The sequence below is a fragment of the Tasmannia lanceolata genome, unplaced genomic scaffold (assembly GCF_043159265.1).
Source record: "Tasmannia lanceolata isolate RefF3 unplaced genomic scaffold, GAP_Taslan_0.1 ptg000004l, whole genome shotgun sequence".
Lineage (NCBI taxonomy): Eukaryota > Viridiplantae > Streptophyta > Magnoliopsida > Canellales > Winteraceae > Tasmannia > Tasmannia lanceolata.
In genome coordinates this window covers 2,147,183-2,160,917 of record NW_027518681.1, presented here as the reverse complement: position 1 = coordinate 2,160,917, position 13,735 = coordinate 2,147,183, and the positions used below count along the sequence as shown (strand labels likewise).

At 42.1% G+C, this 13,735-nt stretch overlaps 1 protein-coding gene and 1 long non-coding RNA gene across 4 annotated transcripts in view; one reads left to right on the top strand and one right to left on the bottom strand.

Moving 5' to 3' along the window:
* LOC143875702 (uncharacterized) overlaps positions 1–13,735 on the bottom strand; it is a 33,964-nt gene that overhangs the window by 10,807 nt on the left and 9,422 nt on the right. The window contains exons 4-6 of one of the 3 annotated variants that reach the window (XM_077377305.1): positions 12,953–13,042; positions 12,663–12,821; positions 11,595–11,819 (exon numbers count right to left, since the gene is read on the bottom strand). In XM_077377305.1, coding sequence (XP_077233420.1) covers positions 11,595–11,819; positions 12,663–12,821; positions 12,953–13,042 — 474 coding nt within the window. The remainder of the gene's footprint in view (positions 1–11,594; positions 11,820–12,662; positions 12,822–12,952; positions 13,043–13,735) is intronic. The other 2 variants (XM_077377306.1, XM_077377307.1) reach the window with 2 other exon arrangements.
* Positions 8,020–11,978, top strand: LOC143875703 (uncharacterized). Its single transcript, XR_013250176.1, has 3 exons — positions 8,020–8,041; positions 8,205–8,258; positions 11,605–11,978. It is a non-coding gene; the product is annotated as an uncharacterized LOC143875703 (long non-coding RNA).

Sequence of the window (13,735 nt, the reverse complement as noted above, 5' to 3'; positions counted from 1 at the left end):
TTTTTGAATGAGTTGTGGGAAAAAGGGTTGATAAACTGGGGGGGGGGGGTGCAGGGATGTGTGAAGTGGAGATGAGGAGAAGAGGAGATGCGTCTTGGGAAAAGAGTGATATTGGGAGATATGTTTAGGCAAGAGTGATATTTATATTTTTAAAAGGGAGAAGAGGAGATGTGTCTTGGAATAGTGAGAAGTGATTGAAAGCTTGAGAGAGAGAGAGAGAGAGAGAGAGAGAGAGAGAGAGAGAGAGAGACGAAGGCCAATGCCGCGGGTAGGAGAAGAAGAGCAAAGGAGATACCATGAGACACGAAGGACAATGCTACGAGTAGGAGACGAAGCAGAATTACAGGAACAGGTTCGTGCCCTGCTCTGATACCATGAAAATGAGATATCTTTGAGAATGAGAAGAAAACATATAGATTTGGAAATGATGTGCATGCTAATTACGTTGCAGAGATCCCATATTTATATTAGTATTCTTGATAAGTATCAAGAGGTTAGTTACAACTATCTAATGTATACAATCCCATAAAAAAATGGGCTATAACATGTATCCATAGAGTCCTAGTTAGTTATGACGAGTCCTGATGGGGTGTAAAAAGATCCCCCACTCACGAATCAACACGTGGCACCAAGGCAAGCCCACATGCTCATCACCCAACAAGGGGTAATAGGGTCATTACAGCCTAAAAAAGGAAAGATCAAGTGTAAACCTTGCCCAACCACAATCTTGCACCTGTCCAAGGGCATGAAGGAAAGGGTAAAGTTTGATCCACTAATAGGTTGACACCTGTCCCCAAGGGCAAAAGTTTGTTCCAAGGTTGCCAGAGTGGGAATCGAAAGCGGGAATCGAAAGTAGGAATCGAAGGCTCCCAGGGAAGAATCCTGCTCAAGGTTACCAGAGCGGGAATCAAAAGCGGGAATCGAAGGCTCCCAGGGAAGAATCCTGCTTCCTTGGGTTGTCCCCCAATGACAGCAGAGCACAGCCCAACTCGCTCTGAACATCCGATCCCCATCTCAACTCCTACGCCTGAGCAAATCCAAACCCTTTTCCAACAAATGACAACCCTTGTTGATCAGTACACGCACCTGATCCAACAAGCGCCTCAGCAACATCTCCCAGAAGTTCCCCGACCTACACAAGGAAGGTTGAACCCCCCTAGAGAAGAGCATGTACCTCTCTGCCGTGATCAGACCCGCCACTCCTTTTCGAGGGGGACCCATCACTCCAGAACAAGACATGCACAAACAGAGCCTCATCCCCGTCACCGATTCCGATCTCGCTCAGTGCATAGACACCGAGCCAGAGAGGATCGTGCAGAATAGGCGAGATCTCGACACCGTCGAAAGAGCTCAGAAAGTCATTCAGACTCAGCGGCAAGTCCCACTGTGGAGAGAAGGAACAGACCAGCTAGCCGAGTAGAGAGGAGAGCCGACCCAATGCTATGAAGAATCGAATAAATAGATCATCGAATCGAGGAGCTGACAAATGATCATAATTGGCCCATTTCAAGACCATTCTCAAGTAGACCTCCCTTTACAGAAAATATTAGGCGCGCCAGCGCCCAAAGGGTGCAAGATGCCATTAGTCCCGCAATATGATGGAACAATTGATCCCGTGGATCATTTGGAGATGTTCTGAACCTTGATGCTCCTGCATGGTGCCTCCGATGGATTCCTTTGCAGTGCCTTCCCAACCACACTAACGGGAGCTGCAAGAGATTGGTACTCACGCCTTAAACCAAACTCCATCGACGATTTTGAGGAGTTTGGGGATGATCTGGTCCGATACTCCATGAGTAGTCGAAGGCCACGAAAGACAGCGGCATCCTTAATGGCGTTAAGATAAGAGGACGACGAGTCTCTGAAAGCGTTCGTGAGCCGATTCAACAGGGAGGCCCTCCAAGTCCAGAACCTAGACCCCTCGGCCGCCACGAATACGCTCATCGCGGGAGCCAAATCCAATGAATTCTGGCGAACTGTAGCCCGTCGAAACCCACACTCCTTGGCGGATCTCATGACTGGAGCCGAAGAGTATACATCTGTAGAAGAGACGCTAGCTGCACTGGATTCGAACAGGAGGAGAACTTCGAAACAGAAACCCTACGAAGCAACGTAGGGAGGATAAGCCTCCAAGAAGAGAAAGGAGCCATCAGAGAAGGGAAGAGAGCTACACGCCCCTCAACACGTCCAGAACCCCCATCTTGGCTGCGACCAGAGAAGAAGATTTCGTTAGGTGGTCATCGAAAAGGCTTTCCAAAGGAAAAAAGAGGGATAAGTCCAAAAACCTGAGTCCTAGCTCTAGTTGGACATGCCTAAAGCCTGAGGTCCACCTCGGGTTGGGCCTAAGACCGACCTGCTCGGTTAGAATAAACATAAGTCCAAAAACCTGAGTCCCAGCTCGGGTTCGACATGCCTAAAGCCTGAGGTCCACCTCGGGTTGGGCCTAAGACCGACCTGCTCGGTTAGAATAAACATAAGTCTAAAAACTTGAGTCCCAGCTCGGGTTAGACATGCCTAAAGCCTGAGGTCCACCTTGGGTAGGGTCTGAAACTGATCCGTTCGGTTGAAACTGTAAAATGCTAATTTCTAACTCGATTTGAACGTGCTCGCTTTGGACCAAAAGCTTGCCTCGAGCTAGGTCGAAGATCGAGTCGTTACTAATGCAATGAATAAACCTATCCAAAAAGGATTAGCTGAAGCTCGTCGTGATGACCAGTTCGACCAGAATTTGGCTGACCTGGATACAACACAGCCTTTCAGAGTTGCCCACAGAGAGCAAGTGGCATCTCATCCACAATCCAGTTCGTCCAGCCGTTCAGAGCACACATGGCCGGACGGGATATTCCACTTCAAAATCCTGGTCGTCCTAAGCCGTTCAGAGCATATACGGCCGAACAGGATATTTCACTTCAAAATCCAGTTCGTCCAGCCGTTTAGAGCACACATGGCCGGACAGGATATTTCATTTCAAAATCCTGGTTGTCCAAAGCTGTTCAGAGCGTATATCGCCGAACAGGATATTTCATTCCAAAATCCAATTCGTCCAGCCGTTCAGAGCACACATGGCCGGACAGGATATTTCACTTCAAAATCCTGGTCGTCCTAAGTCGTTTTGAGCATATACGGCCGAACATGATATTTCACTTCAAAATCCAGTTCTTTAAGCCGTTCAGAACGTCTCCAGCCGAACTGGATATAACGCGTGGGTAAAACTTAACCTGAAGAAGGCTAAGTTGTAGTAGCTCATCTGTTTTTCGGCCGACCTGAGACGGACCACCTGAACCGGCTGACCTGAATCAGTTTCCAGTTCATTCGTTCTTCAAGCCGACCAAGATATAGCGCGATGTGCTACAAGACAAAATTCTGGTCATCTGAAGCCGACCAGGATATAGCCCGATGTGTTACAAGACAAAATTCTGGTCATCTGAAGCTGACCAGGATATAGCACGATTCGCTACAGGATAAAATTCTGGTCATCTGAAGCCGACCAAGATATAGTGCGATTCGCTATGGGACAAAATTCTGGTCATCTGAAGCCGATCAGGATATAGCGCGATGCGCTACAGGACAAAATTCTGGTCATCTGAAGCCGACCAGGACAAGGCGTGATTCGCTACAAGACAAAATTCAATTTTTTCTTTTAGCAGATTGCGCTATATCTTGGTCATCTCAAGCCGACCAGGATATAGCATGATTTGCTACAAGACAAAATTCTGTTCATCTCAAGCAGACCAGGATATAGCGTCATCCGCTACAAGACAAAATTCTGGTCATCTCAAGCCGACCAAGATATTGCGCAACAAATTTTTGGTCATATCAGGCCGACCAGGATATTGCGCAACAAATTTCTGGTCATATCAGGCCGACCAGGATATAGTGTGATGCGCTACACGACAAAATTCTGGTCATCTAAAGCCGACCAGGATATAGCACGATTCGCTACAGGATAAAATTCTGGTCATCTGAAGCCGACCAGGATATAACACGATTCGCTACGGGACAAAATTCTGGTCATCTGAAGCTGACCAGGATATAGCGCGATGCACTACAAGACAAAATTCTGGTCATCTGAAGCCGACCAAGACATGGCGTGATTCGCTACAAGACAAAATTCAATTTTGTCTTTTAGCAGATTGCGCTATATCCTGGTCATCTCAAGCCGACCAGGATATAGCATGATTCACTACAAGACAAAATTCTGGTCATCTCAAGCCGACCAGGATATAGTAGGGGTGGACATGGTTCCGGTTCGAACCGAGGAACCGAACCGAACCGGCACATATGGTTCTGTTCGGTTCGGTTCCATATTTATATGGTTCGGTTCCGGTTCTGATATCCTGGAACCGATTGAAATTCGGTTCGGTTCTGGGTTTGGGATCCCGGAACCGAAAACCGAACCGAGAACCAACCCTCACCTTAAAACCCAATGCCTTATCGCTTGATAAAATCACCCCACCCCCTTTTAATTCACCCCTCTTTAACATGTTGCTTTGTTTTTAAAATTTTAATTCACCCCCCAAATTTGTGCTTGATTATTCCAATTTGTGCATGTTTGTAAGTCATATATAATTTTTGCATTGCCCAAATTTGTGCAAATTTGTGCCTGATTATTCCAAATTCGTGCATGTTAGTCTTTGTAGTTCATATATAAAAGAGGACCGAACCGATTATAAATACGATTAGGCAAAATATCTACATTTGGTGAAGGTTGGGTAAACCCAGAACCGAACCGAACCGAACCGATTATATATGGTTCTAGTTCGGTTCGATTCCAAACATATATGGTTTGGTTCTGGTTCCAATTTCAGGGAACCGATTATATATGGTTCGGTTCTGGGTATACCCCAAAACCGAACCGAACCGAACCATGTCCACCCCTAAGATATAGTGTCATCCACTACAAGACAAAATTCTGGTCATCTCAAGCCGACCAGGATATAGCATGATTCGCTACAAGACAAAATTCTGGTCATCTCAAGCAGACCAGGATATAGCGTCATCCGCTACAAGACAAAATTCTGGTCATCTCAAGCCGACCAGGATATAGCGCGACAAATTTCTGGTCATCTCAAGCTAACTAGGATATAGCGTGATTCAAGACAAAATTCTGAACATCTCAGGCCGACCAGGATATTTGGCTTGCAAATCTAATTCATCCGGCCGTTCAGAACAAGTATGGCCGAACAGGATATTTGGCTTCCAAATCCAGTTCATTAAGACGACCAGAACGTCTTAGGCCGAACATGATATTTGGTCTCCAAATCCAGCTCATCAAGACGACCAGAACGTCTTAGGCCGAACAGAATATTAGGCTTGCAATTCCAGTTCATCCGGCCGTGCAGAACAAGTATGGCCGAACAGGATATTTGGCTTCCAAATCCAGTTAATCAAGACGACCAAAACGTCTTAGGTCGAACATAATATTTGGCTTGCAAATCCAGTTCATCCGGCCGTACAGAACAAGTATGGCCGAACATGATATTTGGCCTCAAAATCCAGTTCTTCAAGCCGTTCAGAACATCTCCGGCCGACCAGGATATTTGGCCTCAAAATCCAGTTCTTCAAGCCGTTCAGAATATCTCCGGCCGACCAGAATATTTGGCCTTAAAATCCAATTCTTCAAGCCGTTCAGAGCAAGTACGGCCAAACAGGATATTTGGCCTCCAAATCCAGTTCATCAAGACGACCAGAACGTCTTAGGCCGAACAGGATATTTGGCCTCGAAATTCAGTTCATCAAGACGACCAGAACGTCTTAGTCCGAACAGAATATTTGGTTTGCAAATCCAGTTCATCCGGTCGTTCAGAACAACTATGGCCAAACAGGATATTTGACCTCCAAATCCAGTTCATCAAGACGAGCAGAACGTCTTAGGCCGAACAGGATATTTGGCCTCCAAATCCAGTTCATCAAGACGACCAGAACGTCTTAGGCCGAACATAATATTTGGCTTGCAAATCCAGTTCATCCGACTGTGCAGAACAAGTATGGCCGAACAACAGAATATTTGGCTTGCAAATCCAGTTCATCCGGCTGTGCAGAACAAGTATGGCCGAACATGATATTTGGCTTCCAAATCCAGTTCATCATGACAACCAGAACGTCTTAGGCCGAGCAGAATATTTGGCTTGCAAATCCAGTTCATCCGGCCGTGCAGAACAAGTATGGCTGAACATGATATTTGGCCTCAAAATCCAGTTCTTCAAGCAGTTCAGAATATCTCCTGTCGACCGGGATATTTGGCCTCAAAATCCAGTTCTTCAAGCCGTTTAGAACATCTCCGGCCAACCAGAATATTTGGCCTCAAAATTCAATTCTTCAAGCCGTTTAGAACATCTCCGGCCGACCAGAATATTTGGCCTCAAAATCCAGTTCTTCAAGCCGTTCAGAACATCTCCGGCCAAACATGATATTTGGCCTTAAAATCCAGTTCTTCAAGCCGTTCAGAACATCTTCGGCCGACCAGGATATTTGGCCTCCAAATCCAGTTCTTCAAGCCGTTCAGAACATCTGAGGCCGACCTGGATATTTGGCCTCAAAATCCAGTTCTTCAAGCCGTTCAGAACATCTCAGGCCGACCAGGATACTTGGCCTCAAAATCCAGTTCTTCAAGCCGTTCAGAACATCTCCAGCCGAACCGGATATAACGTGTGGCTAAAACTTAACTTGCAGGAGGCTAAGTTGTAGCTCATTGATTTTTCGGCTGACCTGAGCCAGCCAACCTGAAATATTTTCCAGTTCATCTGTGAACCAGCCGACCTGAGGCGGACGACCTAAGCTAGCTGACCTGAATCGACCGACCTGAAACATTTTCCAGTTCATCCGTGAACCAGCCGACCTGAGCCGGCCGACCTTAGCCAACGAACCTGAATTCGTCGACCTGATCCGGACGACCTTAGCCGGCCGACCTGAATCGGCTGACCTGAGCCCACCGACCTACCATGGCCGACCTCGAAGATAAGCATACTAAGACAAACTGCAGAAGCTATGGTGCACAACTACTTCCTCACCCCTCACCGGTCTAAGGAAGTGGGTGGCATTTGATGGGGTGTAAAAAGATCCCCCGCTCACGGATCAACACGTGGCACCAAGGTAAGCCCACATGCTCATCACCCAACAAGGGGTAATAGGGTCATTACAGCCTAAAAAAGGAAAGATAAAGTGTAAACCTTGCCCAACCACAATCTTGCACATGTCCAAGGGCATGAAGGAAAGGGTAAAGTTTGATCCACTAATAGGCTGACACCTGTCCCCAAGGGCAAAAGGGTAATCCAATACCCAAAAAAGCCATCATCTCTAGCTTTGGTTTTCCCAATTTTGTGCCCATTACTGACTCAAGTGTCGAAGGGCCCGTCCGGAGTTACGACTCCGGGTTGGTCTTTTGACCTCGTGTACTTCTGTGCAGGACATAACTCTCAATCAGTTCAGCAGTTTGGACCCGCCAGATCAGCTCCTTCGTCACTGCCTCATCTGTTACCAATTTTGGGCCTAACAAGTCCCATTACGATCAGCTAATTGGGTAAGAAGATTATCCACTCAATGTTATCCACATTGAGATTGGGATCATAAAGATCACCTGCCACAATGTATCCAAAACTTCTAGAATATTATAAACTCCCTCCCTCCCTCCCTCTCTCTCTCTCTCTCTCTCTCTCTCTCTCTCTCTCTCACACACACACACACACACACACACACAATATTTATTGAGAACTGATATCTATATTAGTTGTTGATAGTGTTTTGGGAACTATAGCATCATTAATAGCTTAGTAGGGAAGATTAAAATTAATGAAGAGGTGAGCGGCACTATTAAAACAACAGAGTGTGTGTTTGTGTTTATGTGTGTATAGGATTTGCTAGGCAATTTCGTGGAAAGCCATTTCATGGCTCACTTTCGCAGGAGAGAAATGCCACCTTAGATGAATTAAATGAATAAGACAAAATCTGCTAAAAAAGTGAGCTTGCGTGGTTCTTCTGCTGCCAAAGACAAAAAATATCCCGGTACTTGATCTCGTTGTGGTGAAGTGATGTGAGTTCTCTGGTCAGAACTCTAATTTCATGATTTTTTTGGTCTTTAATCAGAGATTTTGGGGGGTTTTTTGTCCAATATTTTATGGGTTTCTGGTAGATCTGTCCTTGCATCTCTATTTCTCTCCTCCTTTCCATCTCCCTCTCTCTGATGCTCTTCTGTTTTTACTTTGCAGGTGGATTGAAGTTCTGGGTGCCGTATTTGATTTGTTCAGCAATTCAGAAATCAGGTAAAAAGCCATGGATACTCTGTTGAAATGATTCTAGAATATTAGATTGGTTTTTGGCAAATATGTGGGTGTTGTTCATTGCTAATACTGTATTCGATCTATTTTTTCTTGTTGAATTTGATCTATTTATGGGTGTTATTCATTGCTCCAGGAATGTGCTTACAAACAAGATGGGTTGCTACGTAGTATCTGTAGTAGTCCAGGAATATGCTTGAAATCACTTGCATCTGTATTACAACACAGTATTTTCGCCTTTGTTTTGCTTCTCTTTTCTCTGTTTTTGTCTATGTGCATCATCTTTCTATTTCATGGTAGATATATAGAAGCATGCTACGTTTTTTTGAAGCGTGCTAGTTTAAACATTGGATCTATGAAGAATGTATTTTGTGATATTATGTTGGGATACCCTTTACAATGGGATACTCTATGAGATATTATTTCGGGATGTATTTCTGTTTTAATAGATGCCTATGTTTTAATATTATATGTGATATTCTGTTATGTTGAGATGATTGTGTATGAGATATTATGTGATATTCTGTTTTGTGGCTATCTTTCCTAATACTGTGTCATTAGTATAGAGCATGTAAAATGCAACTATAAGTCCCTTTTTAGCCAAGAACTTTGCTATATTCTAGGTGGTTTCAAATGACATACCAAATGAACATTATAAGTTCCTTTTTACTAACCACATCCATTTTGTCTTGAAGAATGTTGTGTTTTGGTGCTATCTAAAGAGGCCATAGTCTTTTTTCTCACTCTTTTGTGAGTAATTGTTGTTGGTGCCTTTGTAATGTTCTAGGCAAAATATGAGTAGTTGTTGTTGGTGCCTTTTACGGTGGAGTTAGTAAACTTTTCATTTACTTTCTATCCTACCAAACACTCATTTTATTATTCTCCGTTCATTTTCTTTACAGTTTTATGACAACTAAACTCCCATATCATAGGATTTCCGTTCCATTTATTTTCCATTTGCCACCTCGTTTCCTTTTTCCTTTCCCACTGGAGTAAAACAACTGAATGGACCCTAAATGGATTAGATAGATAGTTGAAAATGGTAGATAATCTTAATAAGATACCCACAGAACAGGAAACCCAGTATTTCCCTTTGATTTGATGCAGAGGCAAACACGGATAGTAAAGCTTATAGATAGATAAATAGGAGATTTTATATGGTGCCTGAGCGCGAAGTCCAATGTAGGCGGTACCACCCTTGATATTTGATTCAATGGCAGCCCACTTTTTAAGATACTGCTCTTCGATCAAATATCAAGGGTGTTACCGACTTACTGCCTACAAGGGACTTCACGCTTGGGCACCATATAATTTCTTAGATAATAGATTAGATAGATAGTTGAGAACTGTAGATATTGATCTCAATGGAAATAAAAAACAATGGAAAGAAACATGGTTAGTGTGTGTGTGTGTATATATAGAGTAGATTTTATACAGTGTGTACGCATAAAGTCTATTTTCGAAAAGTACAATGGGTCCCCTTTAAAGGATGATCCAAACCGTTCATTTGTTGGGCCACAATGTAAATAAGCTGTACAATGTAGATCACTTCCATCGGATGATCCTAACTCTCTGACATGTAGAGGGACTGCTTTATAGAAACCTCTATAGATCGGAGGGTTAGGATCATCCTATGGACATGATCTACAGGGGTAGATCCTATTTATGTTGTCTCCCAACAAATGAACTGTTTGGATTGTACTATTGTTGACTTTTCCTTGCTCTCAAGGAAAATGCCATTGTGTAATTCAAAATTAAAAGTGATGCCCTCTAGTCCTTTACCTCTTTTTTAGTTTACCTTAAAATTTGAATTTCCCTCCATCTTCTTGGCCTTTAAGTGAGATATCTTGTCCCACATTGGAAGAATGAAAGGAGAAGAGACTGTATATAAGTACATATATTGGAGTTGGATCTCTAAGGGTTGGGGATTCTTAGAGAGTAAACCATTGGGTTTGTCGAAAAATCTTTATCACGTGGTGTGTCAAGCCGTGTTGGGTCGTGGTGTGTGTAAAATTTTCTTTTTCCTTTTTCTTTTTTTTTCCATTATTCATGAGTTTTTCGCAGCCAATCTTATGTTTTCGGCAGAAAAGTGTGTCGGTAAAGTGCACGTCGGTAAAGTGTGCCTCACTTTACCTTTCTTAATCTTTTGGTTTCCCTGGAAAAAGTATGTAGGTAAGTGGTGTTTTATTTTTACCACCATAAATCTCTTATTTTACGTAGGAAATAATGTTGCGATTTCTGTTTTGATTTTAACAACGACATAATTGCAAATTTATCTATATATCCGTTGGAAAACATTCTAAAACGTTTCCTAATCATGTCGTTTCATTAAGATTTCTTTTAAGCTTCCTTCCATTAAGACTTCAGTTCTTTCTCTCTCTGACCAATGTTGCATAAAGCGTGTCCTCTAGGCATCCGGGAAGCGGGAGTGCACAACCCCTCGAGCGGAGTTGTTGTATCTTGGAGACATACGCCGGAGTTCCTATATTGCACCACAATTCATCGTATGTGGGGGGCGATATTTGTCTTAAGGACAATGAATTTAGATTCATGTCTCGACTCATTTATAAGTCACTCTTTACCTTTTTTGTTATTCCTTTTATTTCTACAGGTCTGTTGCTGCATTCTCATTAGATTTATTGGTATAATTTTAAATCACACAATTTCCTGTAACACCTATACAGTGGGCTGCCCCACTGTACTTTTCAAGAAATATTGGATTTCACGTGAACACAACATATGCTCAACTCAACTAAGCCTTTGTCCCAAACTAGTTGGGGTCGGCTAATGAATCCTTTAGAAAAATTTTATGAAGACCCGGCTCCAATTGACAAAGTCTAATCTTGACACTAGTTGGGTTCATCTACATGGATCATTTTCTTCAATTTTCTCCTATCCAAGGTCATGTTCTCTGCTATGTTCCTAGCCATCAAGTCTTTCCTCAATGTTTCTGAAGTTGTTTTCAGTCTGCCCCTTCCTCTTTTAACGTGCACACAACAAATGAAAAATCATATATAGATACTTTGAGGGACTGAATTTTGTAAGAGTCAAAGGAGCTTTTTATTGATTTTTTTTTGGATGGTAAGGAGTTTTTTATTGATTTAGTAGGGCAAAATAGTGACTTGAACAAAAACTCAGCCTAGCTAAATCTGAGTTTACTCGGACAAATTGGCAAGTGCCTCAGTGAGCAAGTCTACTCAGATGAGTTCTTAATTGACTCGAAGAGTTTCTAAATAGTGGTTGAAATGCCCACATTTAGGATCTTGATTTATTCTCATTTATCTTTTTGAAATAGTCTAAGAAAATGAAGCCATAATATACCTCCTTGCAGCGGTTGTTTATCCAGGGAAGGAGGTTCGGAAGGAGGTTCGGTCATTTTGACAATTGAATCTCGAAGGCTGGACTCATCTTCGGGATGTTTAAGGGGAGTGCTTCCTGTGTAATCATACTCCCAAGAAGAAGCACGATTCACAAGTTCATCCATGATTTGACATGCCCATTTATGCTTCTGTTTCTTTTCTTCCATCTTTTGGATTCTTGAGAAACCTATGCAAAATAAGGCCAACTGTTAGAATTGTAGCAACATTAAAAGAACATTAAAAGTAAAATAAAATTAAGGGATGTAATATCAGTTTTCTTATCAAATGACTTCATATAAATGATGTTGGCCTGCTTCTTTACCAATTATTTCAGTTTTGTGTAACATTTCTCTTGTACGGAATGGCTAATCTATCTATAATATATACTAAATCATTCGTTTTCTTTCCATAGAATGTTTTATTAGAAGCATTTTTCAATGGGAAATTTTTACTGGACTTTTTTATTGTAGATTTTTTACAGCTCATTCATAGCACCTGCTGGGTCCATCATTTTACAACAATGTTTTGATAAGCTGAGGCCCATAATTTTACTCCCACGCATAGCATAGCTAGGACCCTCCATTTTACGCCTCATGTTTTGATATGGTAGGACCCACCATCTCTACCCAAACCTATGCATATGGTGGGGCCCACCCCCATTTTACACCCATCGTGAGTAGGCCCATCATCTCTACCCAAGTCCTTGCATTGGGGTGGGCCTCACCATTTTACACTATGTTTTGATAGTATGAGTCCCTCCATTTCCACCCACATCCTTGCATCGGGTGGGGCCCACCATGTTTTGATGGGGTGAGGCCATTATTTTACACCCATGCATAGCACGGGCCAGGAATGCTATTGAATATATAAGAAGTAATGGTCCTTCAAAGAGGATTCCCTCTCTCTCTCAACCTCTGTATTTCCCATCTGATGGTGCTAAGCTAAGCTAAGCTATATTATATAAAATATTGAGTTCAATCTGTGTTTAATAGACACTTTGATCGATCTCTTTCAAATACTAGGTACTAACCTAATCCGAGGATGACTAGCAAAATCTTCATGATAAGCTTGAAGAAACTGAAGCATGTAACATAAATGGAGGGGTAAGATTGAGGTGAAGTCGATGAACCATAACTCACTGGCTGCCCCTTCTTAACATTTTCTTTCTTTCTTTCACCTTCTGCACCATCTTAAAGAGAGAATAAGATTAAAAAATACAAAAAAGAAAAAGAAAATAAGGATAAATGCGCCTTGGAAGTCTGATTAAATTAAACATGTTTGATTAACAGTAAGCTAAAATTGCACCAAGGCAACACTCACCTCCAACTTCAGCACGAACACCATCTTGTGGATTCTCTGTGTCTCTAATCAAGCAATTAGACTTCCGATTCCATTTGCCGAAGTTTTTAACTAGAAGAAGGACAATTCAGAGTTATAAAAACACGTATAGAACATAAGTGTAGAGAAAATTAATGCGACACTTCTCACCATCCTTAGTATTTATTCCATCTCTTTTATGTATATATTTTAAAATTTATGGAACCATGGAATGTTGTCTCTTCAACATCTTGCTAGCTTTGTAAAAGTGAGATAAATAACAAGGACATCAGGCCTCAGAACTGTTGAATTTTGGTAAATCAAAATTAATGTCTTGAAAAGTGAAGTGTTATTGTAGTCTTCTAGGTTATTTACGAGGTATTGATAAAATAAAAAGTTTTTGTGAGCTTTCTAGAGTTCACTATGTTTGATTAGTTTATCCTAGAGACTTATGAGGAGTTCTATGTGGTTGGTTGTGTTATCTAAATGTCTAATGAGAACTACAACTAATGTAATTAATGTGGTTAATTAGGAATCTTAGGTGTTATTTATGTCTATATATGTAGTCTATTTGTGTAGAAAAAGTATGGTTGTGGAGATGTCAAGATTAATCCTGAAGAAAAATCTTTTCAATCATTTTGAGTGGAAGCTGTATACACCACTACAATTTATTTGCTTGGCATGTTCCCAACTAAGTCTATTTGGGATAAAACGCCCATTGAAGCTTGGTGTAGAGGAAAACATTAGTAAGAAATCTCAAAATTTTTGCTTGCGTTTGCTATATTC